Below are 23,999 nucleotides of genomic sequence, written 5' to 3'. Positions count from 1 at the left end.
AGAAAAAAATTTTTTTTTAGCCGTTTTAGGTTCAAGTGTTAGAAAGGAGCGTATATAAAATGAAAGGGCGCAGAATTGGGCAGCGGTAGAAGTATATATATGTGTGTGTGTAAACATATGCATTTCTAGGGGTATATTGTAGTTTGAAGTGCGGTTTTTTATGTGCGCGGATGCCTTCTAAAGTATAGGCAATTGCTAGACTCGTGTAAGTCTTACCCGTATTCATATGTACATGTGTATGTATGTTGGTAAGCCTCACACTCTATTTGAAACGGGTATGAACCTGTCAAAACAAACGAACGAAACAATGGGAACTCCTTTGTGAAATATTTCAAGATTCGAAGGAGAGTTGGTTTTTAATATATCACAAGTTCTACAGAAAAATGGTAGCATACTTTTAGGCGTTTAGCCGAATTGATAATAAACTTTAGTGCTAAGTCAAAAATAAGTTTGCACTGAGTTCAAAACCAAACATTTTAATACTATCCTTCAAGATTATTCGTTTCCCTTATTTAAAAATATTTATTTTTTTTAGATTTTTAAAAGTTCAGTATTCTAGCATGTTAAAAGTGATTTTATAAAAATGAAAAATACAAAAACTCGTTTTGCATAACTTTTAATCGAGATTTTCGACAATTTCTACTTTGTCTTTTTAATTTTTGAACAAATACCTGAATTATATTATTTAAGAATTCCAGCTAAATAATATAAAGAACTATTATGTACCGATCTTAAACCTTTTTTAACATCTCTATATCCGAACATTGACAAGCAATTTCCGAACAATTTTCAAGTTGCTGAAAAATTTCTTTTTAAAGTTAGACAGACAAACAAAAAGAATAAAATCAGCGACCAAATCACATTTTCGTTTGGATTTTCACCTAAAACGATCGATAGCCATCATAGAGCAACATATTGCACCCGATTGGGAACACACAAATATATCTGAAGCTTAAGCTAAAAAATTAACAAATATCACCGAAAGTTTCTCATGTGAATTGAGACGTAATCTATATACCGTTTATATATATGTACGAGAATATAGGAAATCCTAAAAAAATTATTGTGAAAAAATTTATCAGCTCAATTGAGACATATTCCCAACTCAACATGAAACCTTCAGCAGTAAAATAAAAGTTTGTGTTGAAAAAAGAATTTTTTTGTGTGTTTCATTGAAAAAGTATTGAGTGCGTGAAAAAATTGAATTGCAGACGAGAATAACTTAACTAACAGACAGCCACTGCAGGGTATTCAACAGTAAATTGCCTCAATGTGCCTGAACACCAAACCGCTCGAGTTTCAATATAAATGTACATATGAAGTAAAATTTGTATATTTATGCAATTTACTCTGACCCTGTGAGAAAAAATTTTAAAATTACTGACGTGAAACTAACTCAAAACAGACAGGAATGGTGAACATCGAGAGTCAGTTGATGACGCGAGAAAACATATGAGCACCATCTACATACGGCCTATAGGAGACGCTAACTAATCCCATACTCCCGGAAGTTGGGTTAACTTCATTGAAACTAACCTCTATTTACGCATATCCGGTTGAAAAAATTCAAAATTATTTCGAGAATGTTTTAACCCCTTATAAAAATAACGCAAAATGCTCTTGAGAGTATCTGGTTCAGAATAAGTACCAGTTAGCCTCTGAAATTACTTCATCCATGATGGCATGGATGTAAAGTCAATGGTTAATCAGTATTCTACATCGTTGCTTCAAGTTGGAAACCCCAATTAAGAAAAAAGGTACCTCAAGATAAACTACTGAGAAGGTATAATAGCTCAGAATAATATTATACTTAGAGTTGATGTATGTTTCAGATTCAGTTGCTCTTAATTTTGACTTGAATAGTTAAAAATGTATAACGTTTAGGGTAGCTCTGCAATGACCAGACCGTTTGCGATTCGTGCTCGATGGTAATTGTATAAAAAATTCAGGTATTTCGGTACGTGACTACCGGTAAAACCATAACCAAAACCTCTACCGAAATATTTGAGGTACAGCCATAAGATACGATAAGATTTGCTTCACAGTCTCGAAATTATCTCAAATATAAAATGAGATGTTACGAGCATGCGAAAAACTAATTTAATTTTGTCGATTCCATTTAAGATTATTTCTAGAAAAGAACAGTTGAATCTTTTCAGCTCCGTTACTTATAAAATGCTAATTGCGTCGCTTAATAGTTTTCCTACAGGCCACAACAACCTAGTACCGATAACGGCATAGATAAATATATGTATGTATATATTTTTAGTAAAGTTTCGGTATCCATTGGTCATCACAATTCGAACTGCTGTTTAATGTTGTACAGTTTTTGTTGCTTTTGTTGGCAGCCACTTGCCAATGGAATTGTGGTTGCCAAATTGAATTACACCTACATATTTCATGCTCACCTTTCATTACCAACAAAGTGTTATAAACTACGAGTGACTGCGCAACTGAAACAATTAAGCCAATAACAAAAGGAACAACAAGCAGCATTTGGTGCAAAAGTATAAATGCCGGAAATGTGGCAAATATATAGAGCAGTTGTGTATTAAATAACCATCGCTTGGCACTACTGTTCGGTCGCGGACATAATTAATGATTGTAAATGCCAATTATTTTGTTGCATTTTGAACTTTGTTGTACTTAAAATGAAGAATGTGTTATAGATTTAGATTTTTCTGCATTACTTAATAACTAGTAATCTATTTACAGTTATTTTTTGTAATAATAGGAGGTAGAACAATGAGATCTGTACTACATATGACGTAAGATTCCTGAATAGATATGACATTTTGGAGTACTCTCTCGTTTGGCTTTGATTTCCGGCTTTAAAACGCGAAAACTAACCAAAAGTTGTATATGAAATAAGCTCATATTTTCATATACTGCTACATATACATATACATATACATATTATATCTGTTATATACTTGTAATAATGTATATTTTACATAAAATTTTATCCATTCTTAACCTTTTCCTTTATTATTTTTAAATTTTCAGTGTGCCAATGCAATGGACATGCTCGACGCTGCCGTTTCAACTTGGAATTATACAAACTGTCAGGCCGCATTTCGGGCGGTGTTTGCTACAACTGTCAACATGACACAACCGGTCGTTATTGCCACTATTGCCGCGAGGGTTTTTACAGAGATGCCACGAAGGCTTTGAATAATCGCAAAGTATGCAAACGTAAGTAAATGAAAAAGAAGAAAGGTTATAGCAGAGCGTGAAAAAATATAATCTTTAACTTATATTATATAGTAAGTGATATGGTATAAGATTCTAAGACCTTGAATTGAAGAGTACATATTGAAAATGTATAAGAATACCACTATTTATAAAAAAAAAAAAATAATAATATAGCTGAAGCTGAATGGAGAGGAAGCTGCTAGAAGTAATAGCGATTTAGAGAGAAAATAGAGTTTGATATTCTTGAGAGTGAAGGTGATTAAAAGGTGGTGTTGTTGCCCATCTTTGAACTCCAATCTTTTAGGGTTCTTCTTTTATATGATACTTGTATAATATATCTATGGTTGAGTTAGTAGACAATAACACAACTGAACGGGGATTACTTTTAAGATCACTGAGATCTTCGAAAAAGTGGAAACAGGATTTTATGGTTTTTATCGTTTGTGAATAAATATATTGTAGTATAAAAGCTATATAATACCATATATGGTAGCGATCGGTCTTCATGTCTCTGTGAAAAGTTGGTACGTTATATGAGAATTAATATGATTTATCATCGTTACCGATAGTTTTTTTGAGAGATTTGTCTCCTTGTACAATTTTTATTTCTCCAAAGAATACGCACTTAGCTCATAAAGGCAATAAAATGACCCCTTTGCAGTAATTCGGGACCAACTTGACTGACTGATAAGAAGCATTGGCTTAGAAAAAGTATATATTTTGTTTTTTTGAATTGGAAATTGAAAGAGGATCCTCCCAAAGTTAGATTTCAACAGTTACTTCTAGATGAGAATACCCTTTAAACGTGAATGGAAAAGAGGTTTAGTAGGGAAAGAGGATAGCTTAGTCTATACCGACTATAACTACGGGAGGATACAGAAAGCGACCATTTACACAGACAGCCAGGTGGCATTACTAGCCTTGTCGTCGCCAAAGAACACTTCCAGCGTAGTAAACAAATGTATAAAGGCTTTCAGCTCACTGGTAGGTCAACTCGATTTGGAACGGACACAAAAAGCAGACGAGTTGGCCAAGTGAGGAGTCTCCTTAGATAAATAAGAGGCAGAGATAATATTGTGCCCGCTAGGAACGATTAAGAGGGAGCTCATTACACAATTTGAACAATAGATGGAAATCTGTAACCAAATGCAGGATAGCGAAACAGATATGACCAAAATATGACAAGACCAAAACTATATACTTATTACATAGGTCCAGGAAAAGTATATACAAACTTGCAGCTACTATTATGGGGCATTGTTCATTTCGAGAATATGCATTAAAAATGGGAATACTCTATAACAATACTTGCTGCGAGTGCAAACTCGATAGGAGTAAGGAAACGGTTCTATACTTCGTCTGTGAGTGCCCAGCTCAATCACAAACCAGACACCGAACGCTTGGAATCCACCAGATTTCTATCTTTGAATGGCTATTTCTTTTGTCAAGATACAAAAGTCTTATGATAGTATACCAAAATGACGCATCTAGCGCTAATTCAGCAGTAAGGGGCTGCACTCCTACCTACCTACCTATTTATTTCATTTTCAAGAGGGGAGATATTTGTAATTAATAAATGTATTGGAGAGTCAGCGTAGTCTAACCAAAACTATTTTAAATCAAAAGACCGCAGTTTTCATAAAGACATCTTCTCAGTTTTTTTTATAACAATATTACAAGTTGTAAACCGTCTTCAAAAAAACTTAAAATTTCTACATTTCTAAAAGCGAAACCCCTAGATATAGTATAAAAGTTAAATTAGTGAATATGACGACAATTTCTTGAAATTATCTATATACATATGTGTATTTATCTGCTTCAGCTTCCTTTCGCACATTTTGTTAGTACTGAGTTAGTTTTCATCAAATGATAGTTTCCGCTATACACATGTGAAAGACCGCGTCTTCGTTTGATTATCGAACAATGAGCTAATCAAGACGAAATGCCGCTACAAATCCAAGATAATCGCGTGTGTTGAACAAATTACAAGTTGTTTATGACATTCCTTAAATTCACCCACAAAACAACTTTCAACACAGCTAACATTAACATCAAACAGGCACGTAAACCCGCATCTACACATAAGTTCTCAGGCATGTCGCATTGAAAAGCAGTTTGTTGAAAAATTGTTGTTCGATTCGTCACGATAGCTCACTCAACAACGAATCTAAAATCCTACATATCAGCGAAGGCTTTCGAATTAGACGTTGCCATCATGGAAAACATTATCGTGGCAAGTAATTCCAAGGCAGCAGTAGTAACAACCCCATAAGCTCATGCATACATACAAACTTTCAAGCTTACGTACATACATTGATATCAAAACTTCTTTGTAACGGAATTGTGAGTGTAATGCGAAAGTATTTGCGGCGTAAAGTTTTGTTGTAAGCAATGCAGGATTTTCCTTTTCAATTTCAAAGCTGGTAATCCATCAGACAACAGTTTTTCATGCTAGCACCAAACATACCAATACCAATAGTAACCAATACTACAACAACAACACCACTTACAAGTTTATTCCCTGTTGATGAGTTGAAGTGCTGGAGTGACAGCGATTAAGACAATTTCAAGTAGTATTTCATTCAATAATCCCGCAAAAAACAGCAACAAAAATCATATATATGTTCACCTTTTCTAAGCTTTATGTGGATGGAAAGACGAAATAGAGCATAGTTCTCGGCATAGTAGGGTGTCTGATCCACTAAAAAGTTGTTCATTAAAAGAAATCTAACAGAAAGATATTCAAGTAATAATTTTCTTAGGACTTTATTCTTCACATCAACGTTTGAATGTAGTATAAAGGTCAAAGATAGGTGGGGGACTTGAAATAATTCGAAGTAAAGGGTTGAAAAGACAAAATAAGACTTATTATCGGGTGTTTGCAAATTACGAGTACCTTTTATGAATCATGAGGTTACTGAGAGTGCTACGTAAAAAAAGAACTCGTTTCGTGAGGAGGACCACTGTGACTAACCACTTGTTATTTACTTTTCTAAAGGTTGTTTCACAGTATCATGTATGATCGCTCAGATATTTTAGCTATCTTTTCCTAAAGGAGAATAGTTCATTTGGCTTGCATAATTGAAGCTTAAACACAATTTCTTACATTCATTGTGATTGATTTATCTCATCCAGACATCTCCATCTCCACTCAAATGGTCCTTATACTCATCTAGGAATCAGCTCTAGAACAGCCGTGATTATGGGAACAAAATGGACTTCGATTTAAGTTCTGTTAAGAACCGTTAATTCGTCAGATCGCTAACCCAACAACAATAATTCCTCCGAATCCAGCTGAATAAGTCTCTCGATTCTTTCAGTCTGTCATTTAAAGAAATATGTATAATTCGTAAAATGATGCCCCAACAATATATACCTATAACATACATAAACGATCAGCGTGTTGAGCCAAATCGATTAAGCCATGTCCGCATATCTGTCTCTTCGCAAAGTAGTCCCTGAGATTTCGAAATAACTATCTGCAGTTTTGCACTTGTGCATTTCTCCCCATTAAGCAACTAATTTGTCGGAACCACCTATGTAGTATGAGAAACTTTATTATTTGACGAGATATTACGAAATTTTACATGGTTAATTGTTATGGCAATAGTGCCGCAGAAATTGTTCAGATCGGACCACTATAAGATATTGCTACCATACAAACTGACTGATCAAAGTCTAGTTCTTGTTCTTCGGAACAAATTTTTCAGCTCGAACTATTTTAAGCAGGCACTTCATGATAGGTCTCGCTATAGTTTTAGCGGTACATCGCCCATTCAACGTTATATTGTAGTTTGCAACTAACCCATATTCGTAATGCTTTTTCCGCTTCCGAAACGAATTAGTTTTCTCTAAAAAAAATTATAAAAAGAAACAATCTGATTTTAAATTTCCGATTTTAATATTCAATTTGTAATTCAAAGTTTGCTTTTAGTTTCTCAACATTTCCTCAACACTGTTTTCTAATAGTATGCCTACACACCTAGTACTCGCATACGCTCCAAACTAAAACTTGTATCCGAAAGCACCGCAAAGCGTATTTATGACTCGCTATCTCAATTACCTCGCCTTTTATTGTTATTGCTAGCAATTTTATTTTATTTCTATGTAATCTATTCCTGAAGTCTTTTTCAATAGTTTCATTTGCCGCTTTCGGTTTTAGGTGTTTAAAGGTGTAATGCCACTATTCACTTGCTATCTGCGGCCCTTCATGCATGAATGTTACGAGTTTGCGCCGAAATTAAGTTCTCGTTCTCCATTTGGTGGAGGTGACTTCACTTTTTCGATTGCTTATGCATTGATTTTGTCTATTTCGGCTTTCGCTTTGGTTTGTTGGTCATTATTGTTTGCCCACAATAAGCGCTAAGCGCTCGCCGCTGCTATAAACTTTGCTGTGGCGGCGGGAATGGACAATAAAAACGTATAAAAGCATCAAAATAGGAATTTAATTGATTTTAAATTACTTGCACTATTGACTTTACGAAGGAGAAAACACAGATTTCATTTGAGTTCAATGCATTGATGATGATTTGATGGCGATCCCTTAAGTGACTTGCGGTAAAGAAACGTAGGAAAAATTTAATAGATGTTATCATATGTGAAGATATAACGATTCGAATTTTGGGGTTTTAAATGGTCTTTAAACAATGACTAAAAGCAAACACTATTTCTTTGAAAAAATCTACTGGATAGTTTAGTAGCAATATTATGCTTAAAGGCCTTTAATACGCAAACGAGAGGAGATAATTATGCGAAGAAAGTAGGTAAAGTGCGGGAAGTGAATACTGGTAGTAGGAAAAAAAAAATATATTCTGAAGAGGGGGTTGGAAAAAAAGTAAAAAAATGTTAAGGATTACACCAAATAAAAAAAAGAATAAAACCAAATATTTTCAGAAATTTTTGGAAAATTTTAATCTGACTATGTACACATTTTTGAGCTTTACAGAAGAGAGTTTAATAAAGTAATATAACCGCTTGTTATTCTATCTTTCTTTGGTTATACCAGTCAAAGAAATTTATACAAGCTTTTTTTCGATTTGCTACAGCAAAAGTTTGTCGATTCGAAGACAGCTTTTCAAATAGAGTATATTACATATATACATACATATTTCATAAGTATACTATATATATTATACATATTTCATAAGTAAATACTTCAGGATAAACTTGATCTAAGTAAAATGTGTGCGCAGGAGTTGAGGAAAACGATAAAGCAAAAACTCAGCAAGAGATAGAGAGAGAGAGAGCAGGATGTGGGCAAATGCTTTCAATAAACCTTAAGCTTGTATTTTTTTATTGATATTATATAGGTGATGCCAGTAGAGTTCTCAATTAATGAAAGTTTCGATCCGGTATACCCAAAATATTACTTGACGAATAAAGGTCTTAAGAAAAATTTTAGTAAAGTCCACGCTGAAGTTCAGAAAATTTTTATTGGTTTCGCATTACATCCACAAACAAGAGCAAATTCATTAAAATGGATAAAATATTTGAAAACCTAAGCTTGATAATGGCAAATGTCTATAGATACGAAACTTCAAGTTTTGGTACATACTTGAGAGAACAAGTCTAAGGCAGTACCTTTAAAACCTCGAAAAATAGTGTAACAATTGATTATAAAATAGTTTAAAGACCTATTTTTTCAATGAAAAAATCACTGAATTTTTATAGCTATAAAACACTGAGTTGAACTGAAGTCCAGTCGGAAATAGCGAGGGACTTTTGAGTCCGAATTTTTTCTCATAATGTGTAAATCGAAAAATTTACGTCGCAAAATTTTGGCAGTTATCGTTTCCTGCCTTCCTTTTAATAAAAAATACTCCTTCAGAACAATTAAGGTACCCTGTAACAAAACTGGTTTGGAGACTATCCTTTTCAACTTCGGGAAAAAATTATATCTTTGAAGTGAAATAGTTAAGGGTCATAAAAATTTGAGAAAAGAACAACAAGGTCTTTCGTTTGACCTCTGAATCCTGGAGTTGCTCGAAGAGAGAAGCGTTCTACAAGTTGTAAATTGCTTCTGAACGACAGCTACATATATTTCATGATAAGCGTTTTTAATTTAAAATAAAAAAATTATAAATTTTTAGATGATCATGAAAAAAAAAATCTTTCTATATTTTAAAATTTTTTATGACAAAATTTAATGCAGCGACTGTGGTCTTCCCACATTGTCCCACATTGTCATAAGCTGGAGCTACTGAACTATACATATTGTATATGTAATTACAACACTTTATTTGGAAAGTCTCATTCATTGAGTTTTAAATATTAACTAATCAAAATGGACTTACCACTTTTTCTAATCACTTTCTTCATTTGTTTTTCTCTCATTTCAGGCTGCGACTGTCATCCTGTTGGCTCTACCGGCAAAACTTGCAATCACCTCAGCGGTCAGTGCCCCTGCAAAGAGGGCGTGACCGGTCTGACGTGTAATCGTTGTGCACGCGGTTATCAGCAGACACGTTCACATGTGGCACCCTGTATAAGTAAGTAGATAAAAGAAAAATTGGGATATATTTAAGTCAATGTATGCAAATTAATATAAATTATTTCCAACCACAATAGAATTACCGTCCAAAGCGAATATGATACAAGCGGAGAGTGCGGTTAGCGAGTACCGAGAACCGGCTGGACCCGATGACGAAATGAAAAAATGTAAGCATAAAGCTAGACTTATTTACAGTGAGGTGATATTAAAATAGTTTTGGGCTCGTAGTGAAAAAAGGGTGACCGCAGTAATTTTGTGGATTGACGCCACAAAGTGTGAGAGCTCGTGTCAAAATAATGTTGAATAAGTTTCGCTGTGTCATTGCTGCGGTTTGAGTTTGCCAAATTTGCATTGTCATACTCAACTAACTGCTAAGGCAACCCTTTTTTTCACTACTCGCACTCAGTTGTGGTGAGGTTAGGTTGCGCGCCAACAAATACACGCACGAAACGAAATGTAATTTACACTTGTAATCAAATTTTCATTGCAAATTTAGTGCTTAGAGTGCATTTCACTTTAATGAAATTTGCCGAATTCCCAACGCGACAAACTAATTTCATGGCATACACACACCAACATATACACATAAACATACATACATGAGACTTTGTGCGGGTGTTTGTTGGTGTCATGTGTTCATCGAACTGTCCGGCTCAGTGCATTGAAGTTTGAAATTTAATTAACTTTTATTTAATATTCAACAGATTGCGGCAAATGCAAGGCCAGCCCGAAAAAACTCAATTTGAATAAATTCTGCATGGAGGATTACGGTACGTATGAGTTACCTAAGCGCACAAGTGCGCGCTATTTGCTATTGTTGCTGTTGTTTTTCTTTATCGTTTTGTAATTTTCTAATGAATTTCATGCATGCATGCATTCATGCCCTCGAGCCATTACAATTTTAATTGTATTTATGCTGACTCCTGCGTTTCATTTGCCATTTTTCTTTATCTTTTTTTCCCAATTTCCCCCAATTGCAGCCATTTTAGCAAAAGTCATTGGGCATGACCGCGCTTCGCAGGACATCAATACGGAGAAATTTTCGATTGAACGACAAAATGAAATTTTCAAATACGAAATAAATATACAGACGATTTTCAAGCGCAACCCTTTGCAGGGCACAACGAGTTCGCTGCTGGGTAGGGGGCATATGATGTGGCTGGTGCCGCGCAAGAGCCTCGAATGCCAGTGCCCCAAAATCAAGTTGAACAAGTGAGTGTTGGAAATTTTATTACAAATATTACTATATATATATCTTAAGCAACACAGGTAGCCTTAGTTTTATATATATTGGCAATATTTTCTAGTTTTGTTATATTCAGAAAGAAATTACCCTGCTTTGAGTGAAATTTTATCAAATAAGAGAATTTCGATTTAGTATAAGCTCGTAAGTCAATGATATTATTTATTTTAATATATGAGATTTTTGATACATCGCAAAAAATTTCTTAGATGTTATACGGTATACATATAGAGCTCTAGGTAATATGCAAGATGTCTTAGGGGGCCCACCTAGTGTGACAGCTTAAAAAATGGTTGATTTTTGGGAATAACAAAAAAAAAAGTACTGTATCGATTATTTTGAAATTTTCGGGTTATATTTATACATGTTTGAAGAAAACAAAGTGAAAAGTTTGAAAAAAAAAATTAAAATTTTTTTGAGTTATACGAACCAACTTTCTAAATTAAATAATATTTTGTCTTTTCCTCTCCTCTACCACCGCTTCTTTAGATCATATCTAATACTTGGACGTGATTCGGAGGCCGCACCCGGCTACTTGGCCATCGGACCCAGTTCGGTGGTGCTCGAATGGAAGGACGAATGGTCGTTGCGCATGAAACGTTTCCAGCGGCGAGCGCGTAAATGTAGTTGAATCGAACCGGAAACGGAATATGTCAGAACGGATTTCAATTTCGTACATTTGGACCGATATCGTTTCTTGTATAAATTGTACAGTTTACTCAAATTTTTGACATTCTTCGGTATTATGCTATAAACAAAGAACAACTAACAAAGTAAACAAGTAACAAAGAACGTAAGATACATACATACAAACATATAATAACGTAAAAAAAAAAAACAAAAACAACAACTATAACAAAATTTAAATGAATATAATACATATAAACACAAACAAAATCATAATTATGCAGAAAACTGGAAAATAGTACTCAAACACACATATACACATACATATATGAATGGGTTATAAAGAAAGTATTAGCAAAATGTGAAGCGAGAATTCATTTAATGGAAATATAGCGAAAAAAATCGACTTAATAAATATGACTTTAATGATTTATAAACCTGATTAAGCAGCCCACGTAGACACACACATACATATATGTAAAATATTTTTATACCCTGAACAGAGTATATTAAGTTGGCCACGAAGTTTGTAACACCCAGAAAAAGGTGTCGTCAGTTGAGACATCGGTCTGAAATTTTGCACACTATCTTGTTTCAAAAATCAGCTGCCCCTTGTTGCAACTGCCGATATCAGACCACTATAGCATATAGCTCTCATACAAATTAAACAATCAAAACCAAGCTCTTGTATAGAAAACTTTTTTATCTGACGAAATATCTTCTCCAAATTTGCCACGGCTTATTGCTTAAGGCAACGGTATAATATCCGAAAAAAATGTTCAGATCGGATCATTATAGCATGTAGCTGCTATACAAACTGGCCGCTCAAAGTCTTGATTTTGTATGGCATCTTTTGTATATGTGAAGGGTATTACGCTTTGTGCAACCGAAGTGAACGCTTTTTCTGGTTTATATTAAATTTAAATATTTTTTAAAACTCTAGCAGCACAGTTTTGCATAAATCAGCAGTTCTGATTGCTTTTCTGTTCCCTTTCATCGCATTTAATTTTTGCTAACTATTTTATTGTATTTTTATTTTAATTTTGTATGGCAACTGCTGATAAATTATAATACTTTTTTTTGCATTCTCGTATTTTTTTTCAATCGCTTAATTGTGATTGATTTGTTTATTTGTCACTGCGCTCGCCAGCCACTCGCGCGCGTTTTTAATGAGTTCGCTTAATTAAGCAAATAATCTTTGTGATTGCGGCAGTTAATTTAAAAGCATATTATGCAATCAGTATTTGCATACTAGCACAGGTGTGTGTGTGTGTGTGTGTGTTTGCGCTTGATAACCGTGCATAGTTATTGGTTAGTTCTACTCTGGTTTTTTCTTCTTTTGTTTTTGTAATTTATACATATTCATTTGAGCGTTAATTTTGCGCGTTTCACTTGAGCACCGTGTCAGCTTGACAAAGTAGCTGCTGTTTAAGCGATTTAAATATTTAATTGCGTGGATAACAAGGTGTAAAAGTGTGGCTAATCAAATCAGCCAGTATTTCGAATTAATTTTTTAATATCGTGTAGTCATTCGTTGCAATAGTAGAGCAAGATAGTGGTAACATTCAAAATCTGTTGAAGAAATTATTACAGTTATTAATTTTCATTAAAGGTACATGCTCTTAACGTCAGACATGTCAAATATTAACGTGGTTGTAATTTGAGGTTTAAAAAAAATATTATTTTAGAATAGTTTGCGATTTTACAATATTTTAGATAGTAGTTGGATCAAACTATCAGCATAAAACGGTATTTTTGCTATATTATTATTTTTTAATTTTGGGACTTGATGTATTCGAAAAAATGGGAAAAACGCTCCCAAAAAAAAAATTATGTTAACAACGAAACTTTACATGAACCATTCGAAAATCAAGATCATTTTGAAGTTAAATTTTTCACATTCAAAGTCGTTGAGAGATCGCTATAGGGGCAAATGTAGCAAAGTTAATGTTCTTAAACAAAAAAAAAAAAACAGAAATTTTACTCGACAAACTATAAAAAGCGGATTAATTTCATATTATAGGCTCTGAATCAGCTGCTGTAAATTTCATGTGTTGTTCTTTTGGTCCAAAACTATTTCTAAGGCTACTTTCGAAAAAAAATATTTAGCCACCTTAAAACCATATAAAAACAGCTCTCAGTGGCTAGTGCTGGTTGTGGCTTTTGCGTCTTCGGATTTTGAAACAATTTCCTACCACTAAGAAGAGAATCTACACAATTTAGTAGTCTTATTCGTTTGTTTGACGAATTTTTATGGAGTGATTTTTTTAAGAGTAACAAAACACTACTGACATTTTATACAAAAAGGTTGGCAGAAAAATTAAAAAAATGCCTAGAAAATGTTTAAAGCAAATCAAAACTCATAAAAGAATAATTATAATAAAATTGATAGGGTATTTAGAAAATATTTTTGAAAAATTCTTTTGCATATCTTGCAAAATTTTTAAAAAATGTTCAGGTGCAACAGTTTGTAAATTTAGAAATAAATGTTAAAATCGAAAAAACATCAGTCCCGAAATAACGACTATATTTTTCATATCGTATTCTATATACATATCGTCACCTAAAATATGAAACAATGTATTATCAAAAAATTCGAAATTGAGTTTTTTATTGATTACAATTTAGTACATCATATTACATGTATGTAAAAAATTTTAAGCTGCTCTATCACATATAACCAAGTTATAACTACAAGTAGTATTAGATATTTTTTTAATATAAATATTTTTATTTTATATCGTTTTTGTCCTCTACTATTAACTTACAAAAAGTCATGATACGCTTTTTTAGCTTTTAGAATACGATATGTAAATTTATATTTTTGAATTTCTTTTAGTTCTTGCAATATTTCTGGAATACTCAATGTATTGGTTGTGCACATGTTTGCCTTTCCAAAAACTTCGGTTAAATTCAATGAATTAGAGTAGGACATGTTTTCTGGGGAAAGGGCGTAATGTGTTCACTCTTAAGAATAATTTCAAAACAGAAATTTTGATAAATATATTTTTTTTATTTTCAAAAGTTTAACTTAAAAAAAAATATAAAAAATATTGAAAAATTTTCAAAAGTTTAACACTTAAAAAAATTTTTCATAAAATTTTTTAATTTTTTCTGCATACATATTTTCGAAAGCTTACTACTTTTTAAAGAAATAATGTTAGAGGAGATTTTTCTTAAAGTTTTTGATAAATTTTATTAGATACAGTGAGGAACAAATAATATCAAAAGTATATTGTCATGGACTATCCTTGGTATTATGCGGCTTTTCATATGCTACAGAACTTCAAAACTCTGGTACATTCATTAGATACCGACAAACAACTCAGAATATCCATTTCTCTTTAAAATTGAAACTTTAAAAACGATTTTCGATTTTATAAATCACCAGCTGACATTTGAACATGAAACAGGGAATAAAAACAGAATACAATCAAGACAAATAGCCCAAACAATATACAACAATAACATATATTTAACAACAAAATCACAGAAATACATTTATAACAAATATTGACAGCTAAAAGCCAAATAACAAGCCAAACAACAACAAAAGCTCAACAACAACAACTTAAATGTTAACTATCAGCGAACGTAGCCAATGTTGTGAATAGCCAAAGTGGGCGTCCAAACAGGCGACCAACATGATTTACCGCATCACGGTCATGGTCACACGACTGACAGTTATACACCGGAATGTCAGATACATACATACATACATATCATACATATATATTTATAAATATGTACAATAAATGGAGCAGTGGCACGTATGCTTGCGTCGCGTTATGAGCTGTGCGGCAACGACTTGAAATGCCATGAAATTCACGCCGAAATTCGAGAAATCGAGTGCAGCGGCAGCACGCAACCAGCGTTTACCGATTTCTGATAGCGGAAAATTTGGAGCACCCGCTTTTGGCATGTAGCAGAGACTGCGCTGAATAACTTGACGCGCTTGGTATGGTTCGACTGGTTTAACAGGGCTTTGCAGCTACAACAAAAGTCACTTGGATTTTTGGAATTTCTGCTGTGTTGTGTGTTGTTGTTACTGTTGTTCGAAATGTGTTGCATGCGCGACCACCGAAAGCGTTTATTGGCATCTTAATTTACCAGCTTTTTAACATATTTGGGTTTAAATTGTTGTTACTTGTTACAATTTGATTTTAGCTGTTGTTGTTGTAATTTTTGTAAATGCATCACTTAAGAGGTATTGTTGCACACAATGAAAATGATTTGTTGCCACGATTTTCGGTGTTTATAACACATTATTTGTTGCGTGGGGTGTATGTATAGGGTTGCCATAGTTCAACAATTTTGTTAACGATTTTATTGTTTCAGGAAACAAAACGCAAATAATTCGAGAATATTGTGTAATCTAAAATATAAATTTTAAATAGTTAAGAATTTGCGTTAAATGCGTTAAAAATTTGAGGTTAGAGTTGATCAGTCATGACTGAAACTGGACTGGAATGGCACTGCAAAAGAATAAAGCTCAAATATTTCGAGAATATTATATAATATCTAAGATATATATCTCTAGGAAGCTAAATTCTATGTTTCTATGTTTTTCACCATGAGAATGAATTAAAAATATTAGGTTAGGCTTGTTCAGCCATGTCTCAAACTTGTATAAAATGTTTGCTAAAGTGTTTTTGTAATGGTTTGAATGTCATTCAAAATTTGTTTGTCATTGTTTGATTCCAAAACTTTCTTAATCACTTTCGTAATGTAAACATTTTTTTTAAGTAATAAGCTGCCTGAAAACCGGAAATTAGAAAACTCTTTCCCTTCCAAGGAGAGTTAAAACCAAATTTTCTACCAAATATATCGTTCTGAAGTTCATGGTTCATGGTTGGAGAGCGAAATCTATTGTTAGTACAAATTCAATGGCACAAATAATCAAGTCTCGTCAAGCTTGGATTTATAATCATAAAGTCTCCGAATACATCTCTGCTTCTAAGCATGCTGCTCTTTGAAAAGCTCTTGAACAGTGCTGCCAATTTACTTTAGTTATTCCAGTTGCTTATTCGTTTCGCTACTCTCTTAGCATCAAAAATAGCGCATACTGCATGAAAAGCAATATATTTTCAAATAAAATATAATTTTTGTGATTTCATAATATTTATTAGAGGAGGTTTCCTATTCGGAAGGAATTTGGCAAATGCTGCTATTAATAAGCTTTCGAGGATATTGCTGTCAACTCAGTAACCAACAAATATTAGCGGAATTCAAAAAACCAGTCAGCTATGCCCTCAGTAGAGGAAATATATTTTTTTGAACTAAAAATAAGAAAATTTAGTTCACTGAAGTTGAACAATATCTTAAAAACAATCAAAGTTAAAAAAAGTGATGCACAATAGTCATTTTGCCAACCTGTCGTTCAATATTAATTTCTGAAATGTCCATGAACTCTATAAAATGATTATAACCAATCAAATAAGTAAAAGTTATAAATTTCACAGAATAGTTATCGAAATGTTTTTCCTTGTAATGGCAACCCAGTTCTCTCCAGTTTGCCTACAACATATTTATCTCCATCAAACATTACACACATTCAGCTACGAATCATTATTAAATTCTTTGAAGTGGAGTTATACAATGCGCGCGAACTCGATATGCGACAATTAACATAATTTATGTTTCAATTGTGTAGATTTGACAATCTCTTCGACAGTTGTGGCAACTGTAGCGCTTTGTGCTGCAACAAATGCATTAATAACAATTCAGGTTATAATATATTGTCAAGTGTCGAATTGTTATATGTTTTCTTTATACTTTTGTAATGAGGCACCAGTTGTAATAAGAGTTTATCTAATACTATCATCTAGCATTGTCGACAAAATGTTAAAGTTATGCAAAGGTGTGTTTAAGATATGCGCCATTTTCATAAGTGTGTTAACTGGATGCCAATGTGCAAATAAAAAATAGATTTACATTTTACTACACAAGTTAACTGCGTGTTGCATAACTCAAAGCCGTTTTAATTTGATATTTGAATGAAATAGATCGACGTGAATGCCAATTTTGACATATTTCAAACGCTTGCAATTCAATCTGAGTTGAGTTCAGTGAATGTATTGAGTGGAGAGTTATGCTTAAACTAACACATATTTATGATATATGGTAACAAATATAAGTTAATGAAAATTATTTACAATTTGTGTAGTTTAAGTAGATGTAGAACTCAAAATAGATATTGAGACACTGGCATAATTAGCTTTTAGATAACTTATAATAAATAATCACCGAAAAATTAACTAAAGTCTTTTCGACACCAATAAACACAGATTATATGAAATTGAGTACTAATCAGTTTTTAAGAAAATATGAGAATGAGTTTCTAGATAAACACGCTTGTAAAAGTTGCTGACATTATCTTACGCATACCTTTGCAGCATGTCATTATATTTGCATAACTTCATTCAAATCGTTCAAGAAAAACCCAACCTACAACTAGGAATTCTGCGTTGAAACCGAACTAGTTAAACAGTTTTTGGAGCTATTTTCAAAAGTTTGCTCAGAGAGAGAGAGAGAGTAAGTTATTAAAATAATGAGGCTAGGAACAACATGGAATATAACACTGATACCGAGACATCCTTGAAGAAAAAATCCGAAAATAAAAAAAAATGTTTTTATTCCTTGCAGTATATTCTAATTATAATAGTATGTTTTATGCGCTTATAAATATACTAGTATATAATATACTGGGTACATACACACACATATACATTTGTATATACAAGCACCGACAAAATTTACATCAAATTTTGCAATTTATTAAATGTAATTATAGCATTTAGTTGCCATTTAAAACAGAGAAACGTATTTATTACAAACAACAACAACAAAAACAAATGTGAAAAATATAAAAGCAAAAAAAAAAAACAAATATTGTAAAAAAAAACTGCAATTGAATAAAATTAAAAATGCATTAAGTTAAATTCGCTACCGTTATTTCCTGCCGACGCGCACAGTTGTTGTTGACACCGGCTTGAGTTGCAACATTTCGTGTACGCGCTATTCCACCTGTCAGCGACATATACGACGGCAACTGTGTGTGTGTGTGTGTGTATGAGTGCGTAGTGGAACATAAATTTATGCAACAAATAGAGCACTCACGCACACAAATACATGTTTGTTACCAATTTATTGTGTATACATTTATTAATAAGTGCCACGAAAACAACAAAAAAACGCAAAAAAAAACAATAAAGGTCAGCAAAAAATCCATTGTAACACGAAAAATCGTGTTACTCATCGGCGGCTCGTCGGCACTCGGTGCGATTTTTATTCGATTTATTAACGTTAAATGTATTTTTTGTTGTTGTTATAAGAGTATTTGTGGTTAATGTGGCCACTCGTTGGGAATATGCCATTTGCACGCTATTTTCAAGTGTTCTCGTACATGTATGTATGTATGTATGTACATATGTTTTTTTCACCATATATATGTATGTGTGTGCCTGTCTGACAGCTGCTGATGTGACAGTTGGGGCTGCGTAAATGAAATTAATAACTTTAACTGACAGCAGACAATGCCACACAGTTGCCAGATCAAATGTTGTACTCGCTTGTTGTTCGTGGCATACACACATATCTATACGTGTGTTTGTATGTGAATGCAATTTGCCAGTGTCACAATGTCGAGATTTATTACAATTCAATTTTCAAGTAACTTCCGGTTGTGAGATCGAATGGTATTTTTTTTAATTTATAAAGAAATAGCATTTTCAAGAATTAATCGGTTCTAGTTGCTTTTGGTTTTATGTCTCAAAAATAATCCAGAATGCTAAATTCGATATTTATAATGAACTTTCTCTTAATTTAAGAATGTGAACTATATGTTCTACATACTTTAGTGAATATCCGTATTTACATATTTGCGGACTTACTGATTTTTTTTTAATATATAGGAATCACTGACCCTAGGTAGACTACAATCTTTAAATAATGATCAAAATGCAATCTTAGGACTAGACAAAGTTCATAAATTTATCAAATTTTAACACTAATTCATACATCATGTAGTATACTTTTAGGGTTTGCGATGTATACATTTTTAAAAATCCGACAAAACTACATATTTAAAATATAGAAATTTTCGGAAATAATAGTAAAAGCATTTCGAAATATTTTCTTTTAAGGAAAAATTTGTTTCATCATAATTGAAAATACACATTTAAAAATTCGAATTGACAAGTTCAGGCTTCTCGTAAAACAAAACTGAAGCTGACAAATTTACCTAATGAATTCTAGTCTACTTCACTATTGATAGAACAGTTTAAACTCTTTTCCGTTTTTGGTGAAATGTAAAATGACTAAAATTTTGTAATTTAATGTGGCTTTAATATGCCTTAAATTACTGTAAAACGAACATACAGGATGCACCATCAATCAAGTAACGCTTTTTTAGCCACAGTAAGAAGAGCGTTTTTTTCGCAGGGTTCATTACGTTTTCGTAATTTTTCGGCGTTGTATTCGGCAGCGTTCATTTCAATACAAATCCTTGCCTTGAGTTTGGCAATGAAACGAGTGTTGCTTGCGTATGCTTAGATTTTTAAATAATCTCAGAAAAATAAGTCAGAAGTAGTAAAATCAGGAAATTTATGTGGTTAGTTTTTGTCATCTCTTTTTTTTCATAAGGTGGTCCTTCTGTGGCCAAAATTTGGAGCACGGAGCTATTATGAATCTTGTGAATTCTGAAAACACTATCTCCCGTAGCTTCGTCGGTTTATTCGAGCGTTTAACTGTATATTAATGATCTCTCACCTACTTCAAACTACTAATACAAACTAACGGTGCCTGTTGGCCACAAGACACAAATTCTCGAACAAAAATTTTCAAATAATTCGCTACTATTTGGAGTTTAAGTAGAAACCAAAATTTATGCTCAATATTGTATGTGTTGAGGCTTCCTAAACATAACTAACCAATTTAGTCTGCTAAAAATACTAAGAATATAAATATTAAATACTAGCATTCATATCAGCCTTGAATATGAGGCAATTAATTTTGATAAAGGTTAGTACTAAGGTACATATATAAAAAATTTTCAAAAGCTGCATCTAATTTTTTTTTAATAAAAAAACACCTATTGTGACGTAACTATAATAGTTAGACATATGCGCCATTTTTTGTAGATAATTATATGTTCTTCAAAGTCCTAGTAAGTAAATTTGTAGGTCATATTTTACGCTATGGGTTACATTGTTGGCGTTTATGTAAGTATCACTAACTTTTTTGAAAATATAATACAGCCTTTGTTCACCGGAGAGGGTGCAGCTTCCCAACGGTGAAAGAAACTCTCAAATATTTTAAGTAGTTTCGACGCCCATCCAATTCAAACAAACAAACTGTCAAATATTATTATATAATATTAGTATAGATTTATTCGCTGTTTACAAGACAATTTAAATGATGGCTCACTCTGTATTTTTTCATATTTAAATAAAATAATATTGAAAAAAATGTATAATAGCACAGCCATTTTTTATCGATGTAAATTTTAAACCACCATTTCTCAGCACTAATATCTAATGACTTCGCATAATGGGCCGCTATTTTTTCGTTAAGCACACGCTTATAGCTGTAAAAATTTAATTCATAGCTTAGCAACTTTGATGGCAAAATGGATAATTTTTTATAAATGAAAAGTAGAAACCCCATTTAAATGAAATGACTGGAAAAATTAGCGAAAACTATTAAAGTTTTATAAATAAAGAGCGCTATTAAATTTATGGCGTTTGAATTGAATTTATTTCATACACAAAAATAATAAATTTTTTTGTAATTTCGCTTAGTTTTTTTTAGTAACCTAGCTCATTTGCACTAATTTCAATGTGTTTAATTTCTTTCATGTTTATTTATTAAATTCAATAATTTTGTTTTTGTTTTTCTTTAATTTATTGAGTTGGCTGCGTGCTGAATTAAAAGTTTTAAATTAATTTGCTGCGCTTCTAATTAGTGGTCAATTCCAAATGATATTTACATTATATGTGTATGTGTGTGTGTGTGTGTAATACCGTTACAAATTGAGTTTATAAACTAACAAATAGTGTATTGAAAATACGGAAAAAAATATATAAAAAAATAACAAAATAAAATTAATAACATATATAAACCAGCAAACGAAATAGCGTGGAAATATCGATAAAGAGAAGAGAGAGTAGACAAAAATGTGTAGAGACTCATTAAAAACACAAACAAACAAAAAATCAGCAAAAAACGAAACACAAATCCATAACTGACATGTAACTTCCGTTTCCGTTAAAACAACAGTAACACGAATATGTTATTTAGTAGTTATGTAATGAATATATTTTAATTAAAATAAATGCAATTAAATGCAGTAGTGAAAAGAAGTGGACCGAATGAGTAGAGGGACAGTAGAGCAGAGATAACTATAATGGAAAAAAGCGATCAGAGAGAAATAAAAGGAGTAAAGAGAGCAGAAGAGCGAGCTAAGAAATTGAAATCAAATAATAGAACTAGTTGCATTGTAAAAGCAGCACTGTCGAGTAAAATTCTGAAATTTTAGAAATCTTATATTTTCTTGAACAAAAAAGCAAAAAAAAAAAATTATTTTCGGGTGTTTTAAAAATGAGAAGCTTACTTTAATTAAATTTGTAACAGAAATAAATATATATTTATACACATATATTTCAAAAATTACATATTCCGGTATTGTTTTATATAACTTTTTAATACTTAATAATTTAAATTTTTTATGCATAATTTTTGTTTTAAAAATAGTATACAATACAATGATTTAATAAGATTTATGTGCTGAAAAAATTGTATAGTCAATATATTTTTGTCAAAGTTTTTTAAATTAACAAAGCCTATTTTAGATACAATCTTTTTTTTTTTTGAAAAACTTTAAACAAAAAAATGCGTGAAAAATTGTATATTCAACAGCTTTTTTCAAAACATATTTATTATTATTTTTTGGCTTTTTTTGCCAGATTCTATAAAATTTAATTATAATTAATAGGTAGTTTATGTGCTTGCATTTTTATTTTATTTATTGTTACTAACTATAATAGTTAGTTTATTTACAATTTTATTTTATTTTTTAATTTAGTTTCTTTACAATTTTATTTTATTTATGTTTTAGATAAAATATTTAAGATTTTTTTTAATTAAAGAAAATTTTGCATTTTAAAGCATTTCAAAATTGTGTTATTTAACTAAAAGTTTAATGATTTTTTTTTTTTTGTTAATTTTTTCTTTTATATATTTTTTCAAATATTTAGCTTCTCTACAATTTTATATTATTTTAGTTTATGAAAAATATTTTTTTTTTTTAATTTAATTTTATTTTATTGAAAAATTCGATAATTTGAAGTTTTTCAAAAATTTTCTGAATGGCAACTCGTGCAACTGCTGCTGATAAGTGATATTTACTAATTTAATTAATATTTAAATTAAATTTAGTATTTGCATTGTAAATCTGTTTTGCCATTTTGTAATTAACTTGTAATAAATTTATGTTTAAGCAGAAAATTAGACATAAACATACACATATGCACATATATTTAATATATAAGTTGAAAATGTAGCAAAAAAATATATATATTAACATCTACAATAACAACACCGATACACAACAGAACATAAATTTAAATGTATACTAAAGAATATTAAAAAATTAAAAGATTAAATTTAAAAAAAATTATAATTAATATAAAAAATACTTAAAAATAACACAATAATACAAAAAAAAAAAAATAAAAATTTGTGGGAAATAAATTAAAAGCCGACAATTAATACATTACTAATAATAAAATTAAATTAAATAAAGAAAATGCCACAACATCTTTTTTTGATATAAAATAATGTTTTATTATTATTGTTATTAGCAAGAAATGTGTGTTTGTAATTGCTATTTTTACGAAGTTTAAATTTTGTAAATATAATTTTTCCTCAAAATAATTCTTTTTCTTGCTAATCATTATTTAGCGCATGTATTATAAAAACAAAAAAACACAATATATAACAAACTAAAGTAAAAATGATAAAAAATGGAAAAACTGACACACAAACACATATCCACTGTAAGAAAAAAAAATTAAAATTATTGCAAGCAATTGGATTTTTTCATTAATTTCTAATACACATATGCTTAGTTATAATATATTGTAGTATATAATTAAAGTAATTGCCACATTTTTTCAGAAATTTAACACTTTCTATGTATTTGCACATTTTACTGAGGTCTAGAAGTTGAAAATATATTTTCAATAATTATCAAGTGCTAAAATTTCTCTATACAATATTGCAAGAAAAAATATAGGAAATAAATAATACAAGTTATTTAAAATTTATTTTAAATTAATTCTGAAATCGTTAACTGAGAATGGCGTTGATGCAAAAACCTGTCTTCAGAAGCTTAGTGTGAAAAATTTCATACAATTAAGGCATACATATAGCCCCATATACTCG

General features: G+C 31.4%; 1 protein-coding gene across 1 annotated transcript in view; it reads left to right on the top strand.

Moving 5' to 3' along the window:
• The window catches only part of NetB (Netrin-B), a 200,367-nt gene extending 186,135 nt beyond the window's left edge, over positions 1-14,232 (top strand). The window contains exons 2-7 of the mRNA XM_014230104.3: positions 3,007-3,195; positions 9,534-9,683; positions 9,763-9,852; positions 10,390-10,455; positions 10,666-10,897; positions 11,418-14,232. Coding sequence (XP_014085579.2) covers positions 3,007-3,195; positions 9,534-9,683; positions 9,763-9,852; positions 10,390-10,455; positions 10,666-10,897; positions 11,418-11,559 — 869 coding nt within the window. The 3' untranslated portion in view covers positions 11,560-14,232. The remainder of the gene's footprint in view (positions 1-3,006; positions 3,196-9,533; positions 9,684-9,762; positions 9,853-10,389; positions 10,456-10,665; positions 10,898-11,417) is intronic.
• The last annotated feature ends 9,767 nt before the right edge of the window (positions 14,233-23,999 follow it).

The sequence above is a fragment of the Bactrocera oleae genome, chromosome 5 (genome assembly GCF_042242935.1).
Source record: "Bactrocera oleae isolate idBacOlea1 chromosome 5, idBacOlea1, whole genome shotgun sequence".
NCBI classification, from domain to species: Eukaryota; Metazoa; Arthropoda; class Insecta; order Diptera; family Tephritidae; genus Bactrocera; species Bactrocera oleae.
Note: the sequence above shows the minus strand (reverse complement) of the source record. Positions and strands in the feature narration are given on the sequence as shown.